This window comes from Anopheles funestus, chromosome 2RL (assembly GCF_943734845.2).
Source record: "Anopheles funestus chromosome 2RL, idAnoFuneDA-416_04, whole genome shotgun sequence".
In the NCBI taxonomy this organism is placed as follows: domain Eukaryota; kingdom Metazoa; phylum Arthropoda; class Insecta; order Diptera; family Culicidae; genus Anopheles; species Anopheles funestus.
This window is the reverse complement of record NC_064598.1, coordinates 21,385,401-21,401,128: the sequence shown is the minus strand read 5'-3', so window position 1 is coordinate 21,401,128 and position 15,728 is coordinate 21,385,401. Positions and strand designations below refer to the sequence as shown.

The window sequence follows — 15,728 nt, the reverse complement described above, 5'->3', positions numbered from 1 at the left end:
ATTTGTAGCAGAATTTAATCAGAACTGCACCCAAATTGTGTCCATTTTCTACCAACTTTCATCGCTATTGGAAAGACCAGGGGACTCCAAACTACGGCCCTCCCGAGAGATACCGAAATTGGTCCTCAGCTGTGGCTATTCCACTCAAAGCGGCCCGCCATCTTAAAAGTTTGGAGACCCCTGGGATAGACCATATATCGTCGAAAGTGAGATTTGTCCTAGTTCAAGTACTAATCGTTTCAAACGATTTTGTACATACAAGAACGATCGTTTAATTGCGATAATTTGCTATTAGTTGGCATCTTATCATGTTTTAGCTGTTCCTGAAACTGTTTGGTGCATAAACCTATTGATCAAACCAGAGGCGGGTTTAACGATTCGTGGACTAAGCGGACCCGTGCTCGCAAGCGTATAAAATCAGAACTATTTTCTCAATCCAAACATGTTACAGTGGCCCTGTTTCCCGTTTAGCGCTCCAAAAAGATTAAATCCGCGAATGGATCTGACGGTGAATCCCATACGGTGAGGCACGATTTAAAAACCACAGATTAATATCAGTAGTGTATAAATCTACAAGAGTTAAACCATTCAGAAAGAAAAAGAAACTACTGTACCTTTTCGATGTTGAGAGTCCTCGAAGCGCCCCAGGTCTCTTGTATCATAAAACGCAAAATTTTCTTTCAATATTACAGCAAGATGTTTGCAAATCGCCGACAGTTTCGTAGCCCTGGTACCTTTTTCGTTTCTCAAAATCCTATGACCCCAAAGAACAATAAGAAAAAAAGCCATCATTTTATCATTTCAGACGATATTGCGTTTAATTTACCTACACGTGGGATGTTTTCTTGCCCATTCATACACGTCAACGGGTATTACGATTTAAAATACATTACACTCAAATTGTGCTACATTCCCTACATTCCCTGTCTGGCGGTTGCGTTATTCTTGCCTATATAGCCTTCACACACCGTTCGTATCTAAATCAATCCAGTTTCGTTTCCTACCAGTTCTGTGTCAATACACAATAGCGTCTGCAACAATAGTGCTTTGCTTCTTTTCTTCTGCATCACACTAAACTTGCTTATTACCCTCTCCACGTGGGCGCATCAGTGCGGCCGGATTGAATGCTGGACGCAGCCCTACACCTTGTTGCACAACCGATGAGATCGTTTCTCTCGAGCGATGGGTTTCGTAAAGGAAGAGGGACACATTTTTTACAGCTACAGCTTTACATAAACGTGAAAAGGGAAAAACTGTAGCGCGTGAAAAAACCATATGTTCAACGGAGTATTACAACCTGTTTTAGAGTAGGATATAAGGATGAGGGTTGAATGATAACAAAGATGCGCACAAATGCGAACGGAATTTAACAAGATTTAAAAAAAAAAACAAGGAAGAAAGACAGTACAATTCACTACCATAGGCGTCTTGTGCACGCATCGGTGCGGACAGATCGTTTTCGAAATATGGACAAACTAGCCGTATTGTCCTGACGATGATGATAACATATACAAATATACACATACTATATATATAGAGATAGATATACATCCATAAAGATACTACATCTCAACCACAACGTTAATTCTACGTTGATGATGTTGCGATTCTCTTCCCATTTCCCCATTTAGCTACACTGATTGTGTGTGTGTGTATTTATGTTATTGGTTTGTTTGTTGTTTTTTTTACTTTCTTCGTTTTGTTTTTTATGTATGTTTTGATTTTTTTTTAATTGTATCCCCCCCATTGGTTTAATGTTGTACTTCTTTTTTTCATTTTTTTTTGTTTTTATGCTTTTTTGTATTACGACCACCATGGCGCTAATGACACCTCGAAAAGGATATCTCCCTTAACAGTAACGGTTTTCCGCTTTCCTTTTTTTTCCATAGCGCGCCCCCTTGTACGAAATCTCATCCCTTCTTCCCTATACACTACAATTATACTGCTGTTGTGTTTGACCTTCACAAATGCGCCCACAATCGTTATGCTTTATGCTAGACACACTTTCCATGGGTCCAAGCAATGGAATCTTGAATACTAGAGAAATGGAACAAACAATGTGGCAACAAATTAAAACGTGAGAATACGAAACGCTTACAATTGCTTGCATCCCGTACAACAAACCCTAAACAAAACAAACAAAAATACCTTTCACTCGAATAGTTTTGTGATAATAATTTAATAAATAGATTAAAAATTACGGCTCAACACGGTCCTACAGCTGACGGGGGGGTGGGGCGGCTTAAACGCTTCCTTACCCACCTTCCAAATCGAACACACTATTTACACTATAGAGCACGTTCGTTGTGAAGCTACGATAGAAGACGCGTGTCCCTTTTATCGAAATAAAGATTAAAACAAAAGGAAAATAAATAAATAAGCTTCGCCGTGGAAGCTTTGCGCGCTTGCGCGCCAACTAGAATATTGTTTCCTAAACAGACTTTTGCCTTAAGAACAAGAGCAAACAAAAGGTACAATTAATATAAATAAGGTAATGAAAACAAAATTTAACAAACGTAAAAAAAACCCTGCCTGTCTACCTGCCTTTTGTCCTGCTTTTTTGTCGATGGACAATTCGGTTGTGTTCCTCCTCACCCGGTAGTAGAGAGAGAGAGCTCATCAAGCCGTAAAAAAGCGTGTTGGAGGAACTTCTTCGGTGTGACCCCGGCTGACAACAAATAAATGGCAAATAGCATAACTAACTGGAGCGTTAATATTAACCTTCCTTCTTAGCATTACACCTTTTCTGCTATTTTTGCTAGAGCTTCTCTCGCTTGCGTACATATGGGGGGTTGTTCCCTGCTTGTGATCTTGTTTGTTCGCTTGTCTGTATGATATTGTGTGGGTTTTTGCTTTAAATGCTCTCTTGCTTTAACTTCGTTTTTTGTTTTGTTTTTGTTTGCTGATTTCCCGTCTTTTCTAAAAAAAAAATGCCCCATTTAAAGCAGCCTTCGGGCTGGTGTACAAGGACGAAAAAGGAATGTAGGGCGCACTTGTCCTTGTTTTGCTTTGTTGCGGACGGGTGTTACATACTGGCCCTGTACTGTACACCGCTTTCGGTCTCTGTGTTCGTTGGCGTGTATTAATGGTAAGTGTGTACGGCATTCGTCAGGCGAATTTTTGGTGATCGATGGTTGAGATGTACGGTGAGAACGAACGTGTGGCAACAAGAGCATGTGTTATCTATTCGGTGGTAACTTAAAGAAGTAATGTACTATGCAAAGATAATCTTTAACTCACTTATGCCCATTCATTCTTCCATCGCTCTGAATCTCTTATTTTTTTTTTGTTTTCCCTCTCTCACTCACTCTCTCTCTATCTCTCTGTGATTTCCTATATATACTGGCTTTAATTGACGCCACTGGCCGCAAAACTTCGTTTCCATACTCATAATTGTAGTTTGTACCGGTGGTGCTGGTGAAATGTGGTGCGTGACGGTGCGATGTTTAAGAGCATTATCCGCGCGTTCCGATACCAAACTCCCACGGTTCCACGAACAGTAACATTTGCGGATCTCAGTACTGGACCTGAAAGTAGGGATGCTGCAGTGCCTCGGACGCGGTAATACGCCGGTGCGGGTTTGTTTCGAGCAATCTTTCCAGCAGATCGTATGCATCCGGACCGTACTCATCGCACTCCGTATCCCTCGTACGGCCGTCACCATCATCGGCCAAACTTCGGCGCCGCTGGCACAGGCAGCTATCCGGTGGCTTGCAACAGTTGTCGCAGCAACAGTTTTCCTCATCCCGTCCGGATGGTGGACTAGAACCACCGGCGGGCGCACCCGGCTCGCCACCGTTCGTCTCCGAACTCAGCTCGCGCCCATGATGGATGGCACGGAAGTGCTGACAAAGGCGACGCAAACTGTACGGCTGTTTTTCCAACGTTTCCGAATTGCAGTGTAGCGACCGTTCCAGCACGCGGGCTGTTTCCTTTATACGCTCGTAACCGAACACCTCAATGATTTGGGCCAGCGCAGTCAAATCGTCCACGTTGGTGAAAAAGGGGTACAACTTGCTCAACAGGCTCAGGAAGATAACACCAGCTGCCCAGATATCGACGGCCGTCGTTTGGTTTGGATACTTAAGCAACACTTCCGGTGGCCGGTAACCCGGTGTACCGGCCCGTGGTGCATTCATTTCCGACTTCACCAAGCATAGATTGCAGACCTGTGGTCGACCGGCACAACTGCACGTCGGCAGATCCGTAGCTTGCCGTGGGGCCACATTATTGCCACCCAATTTGAGATACTTTGCCATGGGTGATCGATTTTCCAGTACCGCCACCGGACGGCGATGCTTGATGGCATCAGTGCCGATGGTACCGGCGGCCGGTTTAATTTGCCGCCCGGCCGGAGCATCACCGAGATCCTTCGTCGTACTATTCGAGAGCTTTAACGGGTGGGTGGCATTGTTGCTAACCTGTCGCTTCAGCGGGTTGCGCACCAGGACGGTATCTTGATGTTGCGGTACCACCTGATCCTCACGTTTGCCTTCCGTCTTGCAGGGCTGGTCAGGTGTGCGCAGTGATAGCACACCTTTATCCGTTTCCTGCGCAAGACCAAAGTCCACCAGAACGTAGCTGTCACGGCCATTGCGTGGACTATGCAGGAAGTTGCTCGGCTTCACGTCCCGATGAATTACCCCGTGCAGATGCACCCGATCGAGGGCGATCAGCAGCTGCTGCAGGTAGCGCTGCACGTCGGCCGGCGTTAGCTGCGCAAAGTACAGATGGAACGGTTCCTGCGGAATGTACTTCATCACGAGCCCTACCGAACCGGAATCCTTGAACCGGAAGCCATCGACGAGTCCGACCACATTGCACTGGCCGCCTATCTTCTTCATGCAGAGAATCTCACGCGCGATCCGTGACGGATGGCTCGTCGGTGTGATCAGCTTGATCGCAAACTTGGCACGCTTGTCGAGCGCTAGATGCTGCTCGGTACGTAACGTTGCCAGCGAAACCGTACTGAATGTACCCTTATCGATCACACCGTGCATCTCGTACCGATCCCAAAATTGCTGCTTCTGCATCCCTTCGTTGTTCGATACGGCTGTAGTAAACAAAAATGCACAATTATTAATCGGACACAAGTCGCTGCGACAACTTGCTGCCTAGCATCAAGTCACGTACGTACCTTCCATCTTCGGAGAGACAACTGCAGTGTCCTGCTCGCCCACCGTCGCTGTTAGACGTTTCTTTGCTACCTTCGGTTCCGGACTTTCGGCCAGTTGCATCTCGACGTCATGATCATCCTCTTCTTCATCGCAATCCGTACGCGATTGGCGTTGTTGCTGCACGCTATCCATATTGCGCTCGAAATTGCAACCGTAACCGTGGTGCGCTAAGGTACGAATCGACGCACAAATAACGATCCGCCGTTTGCGACCTACTCTGTCCGGTTTACGTTTTCCCGCTACTACTACTACTACTACTATTACCACCAGTGTACTGGCCGTTTTTTTTGCGTTGCTTTGCACTTGCCGTCTACTTTCTCTACTACTTAAATTCACGAGCCTCTTTAGTGGGTATATTTGTTGTTTTGCCGTTGTTTAAAGATGGCGAGTGTGTGTTTTTGTTTTTTTTTACTTTGTACTTTTAAACTGAACACAACCGCGTGTGGTTGCCCTTTTTTCTTCACACACAGCTAAGAATATGTGGTGTGGTGCCAAAGAATTGTGCGAATGTTATAATATCACAAGAAGAGCGTACGCACACACACACACGCACACACGCACACGCATATAAATACGTGTACCAGGTGCGATGGGTGGTAATTGGGGGTGGTTTTAGCACGTTCTTTATTTTTGTTGTTGCAGTTTTGTGCCTTCTTTTTCCACCGTTTTTATGTTCCTTGCCGTTTTCCTTTGCAGCGCCTGCACCAGTGTGTTGGGGTTACGATGCGTTTTTTAAGTGTGTGTCTGGTTCTCCGCTTTGTAGGCGACAAGTGATGTGATGATGTTGATGACGGACGGTAAGCTCCGACTGTTTTGTTTTACTTTTTCCGCTTGAACTGCCGTCCTTGAGATGTGGGGAGGGGGGGTCTTGTTTTTGGGGGTGGTACTACTGCTTGACTGCTTAACCGGCCAGTACCAGTGGAAAGGAAAAGCAACGATCGCGGATCCTTCGAACCACCTTTCGGCGGACGGTTGTCACTTATTTGCACCGACCACGATGCACCGATGCTGTAATACTATCTTCCCTTCCCTCTCCGCTGTATGTGTGTCGGTGTGTGTGTGTGAAAATAAATAGTTCCACTCAGCTGCTTGAGTTTGCTTTCGCTCAGCTGGCCGCAGAAAGGTAAACTGCAACACTGCTTACGCTCTCAATCTTTCTTACTCTGACGCACCACAATATGCTGCACTACGCTGTCTCGTACTCTCTCGTTCGTGTGCAACGTCTTCGATCGGCTGGGTATGCTGCTTTTATGACTTTTTTTTTGTTACGCGTGTTGCGTGGGGACTGGTTATGTTGTTGGGTTTGTTTTTGTTTTGCTGTTGCCGTTTCACTCTTGCTCACAACGGTGATTATGCTTTTTCGTTCCGATTGCCGTTTGTTCGATTCGATTACATATCGCTCATCTTGGGACCATCCTCTTTCTGACAAACGACGACGTATGTGTGTGTGCGCGCGAGGGTAATTTATTGTTTGTGCGGGGTGCGTTTTCCGAATGCACCGAAGGAGCGGCCTGATTACGAACATATACACACAGGCACACAGTTCGCAAAGAGAGGGGTTGGTGCGGTAAACAAATACTGTGCTACAAGAAGAGCGCGTTTGACTATATCGCAAAATAACATATGAACCACTTTGTACACTGGTTTCGGGCCCCCTTGCGGCTGGTGGTACGTACACAACGCACGGTGGTGGTGCTATCGATGAAGCGAATAATCACGAGTGCAGTGGCCCACCATCTCGGCGATGCAGTTGTGTTGACTAGCAGCAGCAGCAGGGTGGTTGGTTGGCTGTGTAAGTGATGGTCGCGTGTGGGGAGGGATGACGATGCAGCGACACCCTCAGCAAGAGCGGGACGGGGAATGATTAATCGAACGGGTGCGCACTACACATTCGGGGATATAATACTTTCGGTACCAGCGATCGGTTGCGATGCAGCGCTGGAAGTTGTTCGATTGGTTGTGTGCATAAAAATGGAAAGACAAGACACTCGCGCGCGTCAAGGTCACACCGACAAATCCGCGACTACCGCGGGCGCTGTCGGGTTTATTTTCGTTACGCGCTACAACTCCGTCCCTGAAGCATCTAAAAACCGGGACCTGATGGAGAGAAGCTGACTCTGGTTGCACGTCAATGGTGAAGCGTCGCAGTGGTGAAGTTGGTGGTGGTAGTATGATGCAGTAGAATGAAGCGTAACATAACGAGAAAAATACACGAAGCGAGGGAAGTTTGCAACTGCACCCCGCGTTCCCTTTTACCTTCGTTGCGCCCTGCAACGTAACGAGATGCTGCTGGAGAAGGCAATTTGCATGTATCTGCCTGGAATCTGCCTGCTTCGATTTCACACACGCGTTCGATATGAAAAAAGCATACACTCAAGCAGCCATTTGCCGTCAGCAGCCCATGTGCTTTTTTCCGTGTCGCGTGATGAGAACACAACACACCAACAACATAAAAAGAAACTGCAACCGTTTTGCTCACCGCACGGTTCAACGAAATGCCATCGAAAGTGGCAACGGGCACACCACGGGTGAAAAGCGAAAAGTTTTCCTCTCCCTTTTTTGTTTTTCTTTTTGGCACGACACTTTCACAACGCCATCATGGGCAGGTATTGTGATTACTTCGATGCACAAACAGGAGGATGCTTGTTCCTTTGTTTTTCTGTTTCCTAGGCGACCACGAGGTTTTTTTCTTATTGTTGCTCGGGATGAACTGTTTTATAGTTTAATAACTGGATTAAGGGTGAGATTTCGCTCACAGCTCGCTCGGTCAATCACTTCCGGTGTAACACGAGCGCGTGGTTTCTGTTTCCGCTTTTCCACTGCTACGGATGACGTTTTTCCACCGAATCGAACGTTTGGTGAAGCGCAAAGCGGAGAAACGCAGCAAACACAGAAACAGGTAATGTGCAAGCACACTAATTTGGCAAGGCGTTTGGGTATGGTATAGATGGTGGCAGGACTTCTTACGACAGCTCATCCGCACATTTCGGTATCTGAACGGGCTTCTAAAAGAAAGTGCAAAATGCAAAGCTCCACTCGTGGCGCTTCAAACCGCTAGGAGGCTGTAGAGCGTGTGACATTAAACTAGACTAGAGACCGGGTGCTGGTAGTAGCAACATGTAACACGACATGGTTGCTGGCTCGCTTCTTACTTTACTAGCCGTTGTTACTGTTCACACGGATGCGCTTTTCATTCGCATTGCGTTTTGCAGCCCTCAACGATGTCGTCGCCGGATCGCGAGTTTCGCGCGGTGCTCTCGGTAAGTAAGTAAATTCGTCCACGAACTGCGTTCTCTTTCCTGCGCACGTGTCCCGTCCTGGTTGGACGGTAATAATACCAAACCCACCTCGTACGCTAGATCGTTCGACCGTTGTTTGTCTCTTTTACTGGCCACGCTGCCCGTCCATCGATATGCAGCTGAAGCTGGTAAGGGGTAAGGGAGTATACGGTCAGTATCGGAAGCACTTCTTGCAAAAGGGACTTCGACTTTTGCTTATTCGTTTCCTTCTTCACACCTGTGAATTACCACCTCCCCCGGTTGTCGTCGTATCGTCTTCGTATACCAAATCGGCCAGACACGATTGCACTGATTAAAATGCAGCCCCAGGTTGCAACGAGGTCGACGTTGGCTATTTACAGCACCAAAGATGCTGATAATGGTCACACACCGTCCGTGGTCGGATCGATAAAATGCAAGTGCACCGCGTGACGGGCACACTACATGCAGACACACACGCACACGATGTATCCACGGGAATCGACCACCAGTTTACTTGTCTCTCCCCGTTCTGCTTCTCTCCCTCTCCCAGATGAATGGTCCACCGATGATTTGGTGGGTGGCACACACCAAAAAGAAAAACCCCCCAGAAGGACGGAAACAACCCAAAACCGTACAACACCTTATGGCCGTGTAACCGCGTGTTTTCGGACTTGGTATAGTTAGGACGGCATGCGTTCGCCACACTGCCAAATGCACGCACTTATAGCCGACAAAAACCACGCGCTTGCTGCGATGATCCGCTGCTACGGTGTGGTCGTTGTTGTTGTTGTTCTCCTGTTTTCCACACTGCTACGCTGCTTCCCGCAAAACCGAGAACAAAGGGAATCTGTCAGGGCGCTAGGGGCGAACACACGGAGGCAACGTAATGCGCCGGGCGCTGGGAGAGGGAGAGAACGAGAGCGATGCTTGCGGGGGAAAGAGATGAGACGTGTTTTTAAGTGAACCGTCCGTTTAGTCAGCGTAAAGCGCGTCACTCCCCCGATCGGCACTTGCTGTTGCTGTTGCTTTTACTGCTGTTACTCTAGTTGTTCTTCTTGCTGCTGCTGCTGCTTATGCTGCTTATGCTGCTGATGCTGTTGGTGCTATCACCAGCAAAACCAACTTTCAGCTAAAGATGACCACGATGATGCTGAATGGATTTAAGCATACAAACAACACCGACAGCAAAACGCATCAAACGCGGCGTAAGGAAGAAGTGGGAAGAAGAATAAATACTGATGTATACGCACACACCCGCTCACTCACACATATGTAGCTACAATCGAAGCGAAAAGCAACGGGATCCAAGCCCCCCCGGTTTAGGAGCGTACCACAAATTAATGGCTTACGATGAATGCAGAAGTGATGCTGGACCGCGTGGTTTTCCGTGCTCCATAAGCTCGCTGCTGGCCGTTTCTCACTACGCAAACGGTCCTTCGATCCCTTTTTCCGATGGTGTTAGTAGTAGTAGCAGCAACACACAATAAATACTATGACTAGACACGCTGGGTGCTGCTTGGTTACGACACACAGAAACCAGAGCACGACGCCTACTACGCGTGTAGTTAGGCACGATCGACAATTACTGCACTAAAAGCACACTATAAAATGTTTTTTTCAGTTCGATGGCTAAAGCTATTGCCTTATTTCCACTTTGTATGTTGCACACAACATAAAAAACAATGGACAAAACGCACTACAAACACTAGTCGCCCTGCGACTGACGCGCTCGCTTTGGGAATAATAAACGGTCTGGCGTGCTTTCTATTGCTGCGGGAACCGTCGGGAACGATTTGCAGCGCGCGTTGCGTCTCTGTCGCAGGACAGAGAGAGAGAGAGAGAGAGAGCGTACGAGAGGAATGGATCGATAAACAGCGGGAATAAACGCGCTCCCGAACGGGCAGGAAAACGCGTCTTCCCGGGTTCTTGTTGATGTTTTCTTTCTATGCTGCGATGCTACCGCACACAGCTGGGACGAAGCATGGGAACGAAAGAGCGAGAGCACGGTACGATGACTTCTGCCGCGGTGATGTAAGCCGCTCAGCTGTTTGCGAGAGCGAGCCGATCGGAAAGGTCACCCCCGTTGCTGGGCGTAAGTGAAAGCGAGAAAGAATGTGTAGAAAAAGAAAAAAACACACAGCCTTTGTTTTTCCAAACAATGGCGCTTGTCCGGAGAGTTGTGAGAACATAGCTTCTCCCGCGCTCTCTCGTCCATGGAATTTTGTACTGTCAGTGAAAAGGAAGTTGGTTTTTGTTTCAACTCCCAGCTATAGGTTTCTCTTTCACACTCGCGCATTGTGTGCAGCAGCAACAAAAACAACTGCTTCCGAAACATCTGACATCTGTCAACGATGCATTTAGGGCGAACACCCGCGTCATCAACCCGCCTTTGCGCAATCTCGGCGGATGTTTTGTTTTGCCCTTGTTGCGTTTCTGTTGGCTTTCTGACGTACCTTTACGAACCACATTCAACGGTGGATTTCTGCGCAACTTTTAAAGATTTATTATTGATTACATCTCAAACAAATCTCCAAACAGGGGGTACCTAACTTCAAAAGAAAATTGCAAATTTCGGTATCAAAATTATCCCTTGAATAATTTAGCACATGTTGTGCTAGGAAAACGCAAACTTTTAGCGAACTTCGTAGAGCACGTTTGTAGTTCAAACGCATCCACAATGCATATCCGCAATGTTGGAAAATTTCATTAAACATTTTTCGCCACAAACCCTCTATCAACCCTCTATTACCCTCTACAAATATGTTGTGAGACTAAAGTTTTTTAGCAAACATTTTGAATGCTCAAATGATCTTGAATTCTTTCCAATTATCGCTTCAGGGTTTCTGCACAATGCATGCAATTCTAATGTGTTCACACGTACATTTCATTGTAATATGTAATATGCTAATATGCAAAGCTGGCATCTTGAACTGGAACACATTCAGAACATGCGATTAGAGAAAATCGTTGATCAAATGAAAACTTGAAAACAGAAACAGTCAATAACTTTGCAATAACTTTGCGAAATGCATAAACGATCAATTTAACCGTCAATGGAAAAAGGAAATGCAACTCTGCATTTTCATCAGTACAAGAAGAGAGAGAGAGAGAGAGTGAGCGAAAAGAAAGAATAGAGAGAAAACAGTAAACAAAACAAATGTTGACAGCTGCGGTGAACAAACGTCAACAAACGAACTTGCAAGCTGTGGAAAATATTGCAGTTACCGTATTCTGGGACGGTTTTCTGCATGAAAATTGAAACATTAGTGTAAAGTGGCATTTTTCAAAAGCAAAACTTAAAGCAATGAATGTCGACGAGTTGGATAAATCGATTCAACAGTACAAACAACAGGTAAGGTGGATGAAATCGTACAATTCAAGCAATGTTTTGTTTTTCCTATTTAGCTAAACCTTTCCTACGATTTTCAGCTAGATCAGATCGCACAAGCGTTACAACATACCAAGGACGCAAATGAGAGACAAGAACTGAACAAATTGAAACAAGATTTGATTGAACTGCTGGAGCTTACACTAGAAACGCTCGAACCTACAAGCGATGAAGATAACGAAACGCGTCCTCAGACGAACAATGATTGTTCAGCAACGGGCAATCAAATGGATGATGAATTTGCACTGTTTATGAAGGAAATTAAAGACCTTCCTAGCGATGTAGAAAAAGCTTCAACCGATGCGAATGTACCGATCCCGGACACACAGCCGCAGGAAGAGCTAGATTTTGACGGATTGGTTGGAAGCAAGTGCTCAGCGCCCCATTTACACACCTGGGGCTCAACCGCATACCATAACGCGATGGTATGTAGCCTTGATACCTCAGATTTGGCCGAAGCAACCGCCAAGGTGCTGTTCACAAATCCTACCCACCGGGAGATGATACCCTGTACATACTTTCTCGAGGGAGATTGCCGATTCGCGGACGACAAATGTCACTATTCGCACGGGGAAGTTGTCCGGTTGGATCAGTTGCGCGATTATCGGCCACCACGCTTTGAACGATTGCGTCAAAAGGGAAGTCGTGCGCTGGTAAAACAATCATCTTCGCGCCTTTGGTGCAAGGGCACAGTGCTAGAGGTAGACTTTGATGAAAAGCGATGCAAAATTCGACTAGAAGAAGGCAAACGTGAACAAACGGACGTGCCGTTCGAAGATCTTTTGCCACTGGATGAGGATGGGCACGGTTCGGGGCAAGACAGTCCATCGGATAATAGTTCCAGTGACGAGGAAGCTGACGAAGAAAGCTTCCATAAAGCTCTCCTGGTGGAGAAAAGCCTTTTCCAACCGGCACCCGATCGACGGTTAGGCGAATGGGAGGAACACACGCGTGGTATCGGGTCGAAAATTATGCAAAAAATGGGTTACATCGTTGGAACCGGGCTCGGTCGGGAGGGTGAAGGAATAGTGCTACCGGTCAGCGCACAGGTTCTGCCGCAGGGCCGTTCGCTCGACTACTGTATGGAGCTGCGCGAACAAGCCAACGGCGATAAGGATCTGTTCAGTGTGGAGAAAAAGCTCGTACAGCTAAAAAAGCAGCAGGAAAAGCGCGACGCAAAGGATTACGAACGACGGGCGAAGGCGGACAAAGCGAAGGATGTGTTCGCTTTCATCAATGAACAGGTGTTTAGTGGAGGCGAGAGCTCAAAATCAAAACCACTCCGTCAGGGCGAGCTGTCCAGACGCGACCTCAAAGACCATTCGTCCAAAAACTTAAACATTGCCAGCCTGAAGCTTTCGGAAGAAATACGCCGTACGGAGGCCGATGTGGAACGGCTTAAAACGGCGCTCACCAGACACAAAGCAGGCACACCGGCATCGGACAACCTGCGACGTCAGATCGATGCGAAGCGTGCGGAAATAAAACGCCTGCAAGCATCGGAATACAACATTTCCAAGGAGCAACAGTTGCGCACGGACAAAAAGAAGATGACGATATTTTAATAGCGCTTAGGGAAAGTATTAAATTGTGGAGACAGAAACAGGATCAAAACGGTCAAAATGTTGCAAGAGTCAAATAAAAAATTAAACAATAAATTCACCCATTTTGTCCCACTTTAAAGCGTATTTTGGGCAATAAACGTTTCAAAGAAAATGTACGAGGAGAAGTGACCATAATTGCTGCATCCATAAGGACTTTTTTTTATTAAATTAACAGCACTTTCTGTGAATAATTACAACTGTCTATTGATTATTTTCTCGCTCCAATGCCGCTTTGGTCTCACGTTTAATTGTTTGGGCAATGATCTTCAATACTTGCGGATCGATTATCTGATCGCACAGCTGTTGATAGCATCCGTTCATAATGTCCTTCACTAGGGAAGCGTTAGATGCAACCGGTTGACGCTGTTTCTCCTCCTTAAGCTCACTACATTCCTTCTGGAGCTGTTCCATTTGCGTGTGGAGCTCTTTTGATTGTGTATTTCCTTGCTCAACTTGTTCCTTCAAAAGGTTACGTTCACGCTGCACTTCTTCCAGTTGCTCCAGCATTGTTTGCACTTCTTTGGTTTTACTTTCGGTGGAATGTTTCTCCTCGACAAGTTGTTTTTCCAGCACGGACAGCTTTTCTTTTTGTTGTCCCACTTCTAAACGGCTTGCTTCCAGCCTTAGCTCCAAACTAAGAACGCTTTCCTTGAGACGCCGTTCGGATTCTTCCAGCGTTTGTAGTTTTCCTTCCATCATGTCAACCGCTTCCCGTTTACCATCCCGCTCGGCTGATTCCAGTGTGCGTACTTTGCTTTTCAGTGCATGATTAGCACGCTTTAGCTCGAGCAGCTTCTCCTCCAGTTCGAGCACTTCCGCATCCTTGTCGACGGCGTTTGAAGAGCGATCGGCACCCGCTCCGTGTACATTGAGGAGATCGATCTTGTCGAGCACACGATCAAGCTTCGATTCTAGCTTTGTTAGGTTCATTCGCATTTCGGTATTTTGCATGCGATTTTCACTCATAATTAGATTGAAATTCACATCTGCCATTGTGCCTGCGTTCGGTTGTCCCGACACGGGCGTTCCATTAGCATTGGTCGGTATCATACCCGCCAGCGGTACCATCTGCATGTTGACGGCTGACATTATGTTCGGTCGCCGGGTCGGTCGCGTGGAAATGGTTTCAATCTTCGAATCGGATGTATCCGATGAATCGGACCCGGGTGCTGTCGTTGGAATGGGTGGAGCTTTAGCCTTTTCCAGCATCGGAGGCATCGCTTGTCCACCCATTCGGGCCATACGGGCCGCAAGCTCGGAACGCTTACTTTTCGGTGGTTCGATATCTTTTTCCACCTCGGATTGTGGTTCCTCAACCACCGGTTCCCGTTCCACACAGCAGCATGATTCGATGGCGTTAAGCAACACGTGTCGGTCGGACTCATTCTCAAACAGGACGCTCCAGAAATCGTTTGAATCATCCGCCCTGAATTGGAGATAGTCTTGCTTGAGCAGTATCTTCGTGTCACGGGTCAGTGTCACCGTTCCGAGCACGTCCGTTTTTGTACGATACAACAGCAATCGGTGACCACTAGTGGAATTGAGCAAGGCCAGTCCTAGTTTGCCTAGAAAAACGTTATCACCATCAACACTGTAAGAGCGTAAGCGAAAGTTAAGTTATTATCGGAGTAACAATGTACATAGTTGGAGTGATAACGCACAGCTTATATGCCGTAACGACGGACGCTCGCACGATGCTCCATTCTGGTGGTTTGTTTGCATCTTCACCCTCCTCATCGTCGACCGGTTCAGCGGGAATGTATCGAAAATTGGATGGACCGTAACGTTCCGATATCTTAATGGATTTTGGTGCCACCGGAGCATTCGTCCGCTCACTGTTATTCACGGTGACTTTGGGTGCGATGCCAAATATTTTAGCCAGTGTCGATCTGCATGGAGTGCGAAGAAATTAAATTAGTCACCAATTTGCACTTCCTTGATGGTGAGTGGTTCACTCACTTGCCACTTGTGGGGGGTGCTGGTTTAAAGAAATCTTCTTCATCCGAATCATGATCACCGCTTCGCCCAACGTCACCAAACATAGGAACGGCGAAAATTTATCACAGAAAATCAGGCTAAAAACCGTAATCCAATTTTGCGTTCGTACTGAAGCGATGGGTCGTTTGTTTTGATAATTTTCAACTCGCATCAACAACGTTTGACGTAGGGATGATAACAAACGAACTACAGGGTGGCTACTGCCTAAACACTTTCTTGTTCGCTTCATTCAAAAGCAAATTAAGACTTTAAATTGTTAAATATGATACAAAAACAAACAAAACAAAAGATACGCTCGCGT

The 15,728-nt window shown here is 46.6% G+C and overlaps 3 protein-coding genes across 4 annotated transcripts; 1 reads left to right on the top strand and 2 right to left on the bottom strand.

Annotated features, from left to right (window-relative positions):
* Nucleotides 1-791: 791 nt before the first annotated feature.
* Nucleotides 792-10,334, bottom strand: LOC125761337 (cell division cycle 7-related protein kinase). 2 transcript variants are annotated; one of them, XM_049422364.1, is made up of 3 exons: nt 9,787-10,333; nt 5,138-9,587; nt 792-5,053 (listed from the first exon to the last, which is right to left on the bottom strand). In XM_049422364.1, exons 2-3 carry the CDS (start codon nt 5,307-5,309, stop codon nt 3,516-3,518), a joined length of 1,710 nt encoding a protein of 569 aa, XP_049278321.1. In that variant the 5' UTR covers nt 5,310-9,587; nt 9,787-10,333; the 3' UTR covers nt 792-3,515. The 2 variants fall into 2 exon arrangements, with proteins under 2 accessions (XP_049278321.1, XP_049278320.1); XM_049422363.1 differs by having other exon boundaries at nt 5,138-10,334.
* A 1,261-nt stretch (nt 10,335-11,595) lies between these two features.
* On the top strand, nt 11,596-13,553 carry LOC125761339 (zinc finger CCCH-type with G patch domain-containing protein). The gene is made up of 2 exons (XM_049422367.1): nt 11,596-11,789; nt 11,867-13,553. Exons 1-2 carry the CDS (start codon nt 11,742-11,744, stop codon nt 13,388-13,390), a joined length of 1,572 nt encoding a protein of 523 aa, XP_049278324.1. The 5' UTR covers nt 11,596-11,741; the 3' UTR covers nt 13,391-13,553.
* Nucleotides 13,547-15,604, bottom strand: LOC125761338 (uncharacterized). Its single transcript, XM_049422366.1, has 3 exons — nt 15,389-15,604; nt 15,091-15,318; nt 13,547-15,020 (listed from the first exon to the last, which is right to left on the bottom strand). Exons 1-3 carry the CDS (start codon nt 15,469-15,471, stop codon nt 13,631-13,633), a joined length of 1,701 nt encoding a protein of 566 aa, XP_049278323.1. The 5' UTR covers nt 15,472-15,604; the 3' UTR covers nt 13,547-13,630.
* Between the last annotated feature and the right edge of the window lie 124 nt (nt 15,605-15,728).

Excerpts from the sequence above, each read along its gene's own strand:
- LOC125761337 (XM_049422363.1), bottom strand. The coding sequence starts at position 5,309 with ATGGATAGCGTGCAGCAACAACGCCAATCGCGTACGGATTGCGATGAA. Across the intron at positions 5,054-5,137 it reads TGTCTCTCCGAAGATGGAAG|CCGTATCGAACAACGAAGGG; the intron begins GTACGTACGTGA and ends TGTTTACTACAG.
- LOC125761339 (XM_049422367.1), top strand. The coding sequence starts at position 11,742 with ATGAATGTCGACGAGTTGGATAAATCGATTCAACAGTACAAACAACAG. Across the intron at positions 11,790-11,866 it reads TTCAACAGTACAAACAACAG|CTAGATCAGATCGCACAAGC; the intron begins GTAAGGTGGATG and ends TACGATTTTCAG.
- LOC125761338 (XM_049422366.1), bottom strand. The coding sequence starts at position 15,471 with ATGTTTGGTGACGTTGGGCGAAGCGGTGATCATGATTCGGATGAAGAA. Across the intron at positions 15,319-15,388 it reads GCACCCCCCACAAGTGGCAA|ATCGACACTGGCTAAAATAT; the intron begins GTGAGTGAACCA and ends CACTCCATGCAG. Across the intron at positions 15,021-15,090 it reads GTCGTTACGGCATATAAGCT|TGTTGATGGTGATAACGTTT; the intron begins GTGCGTTATCAC and ends ACGCTCTTACAG.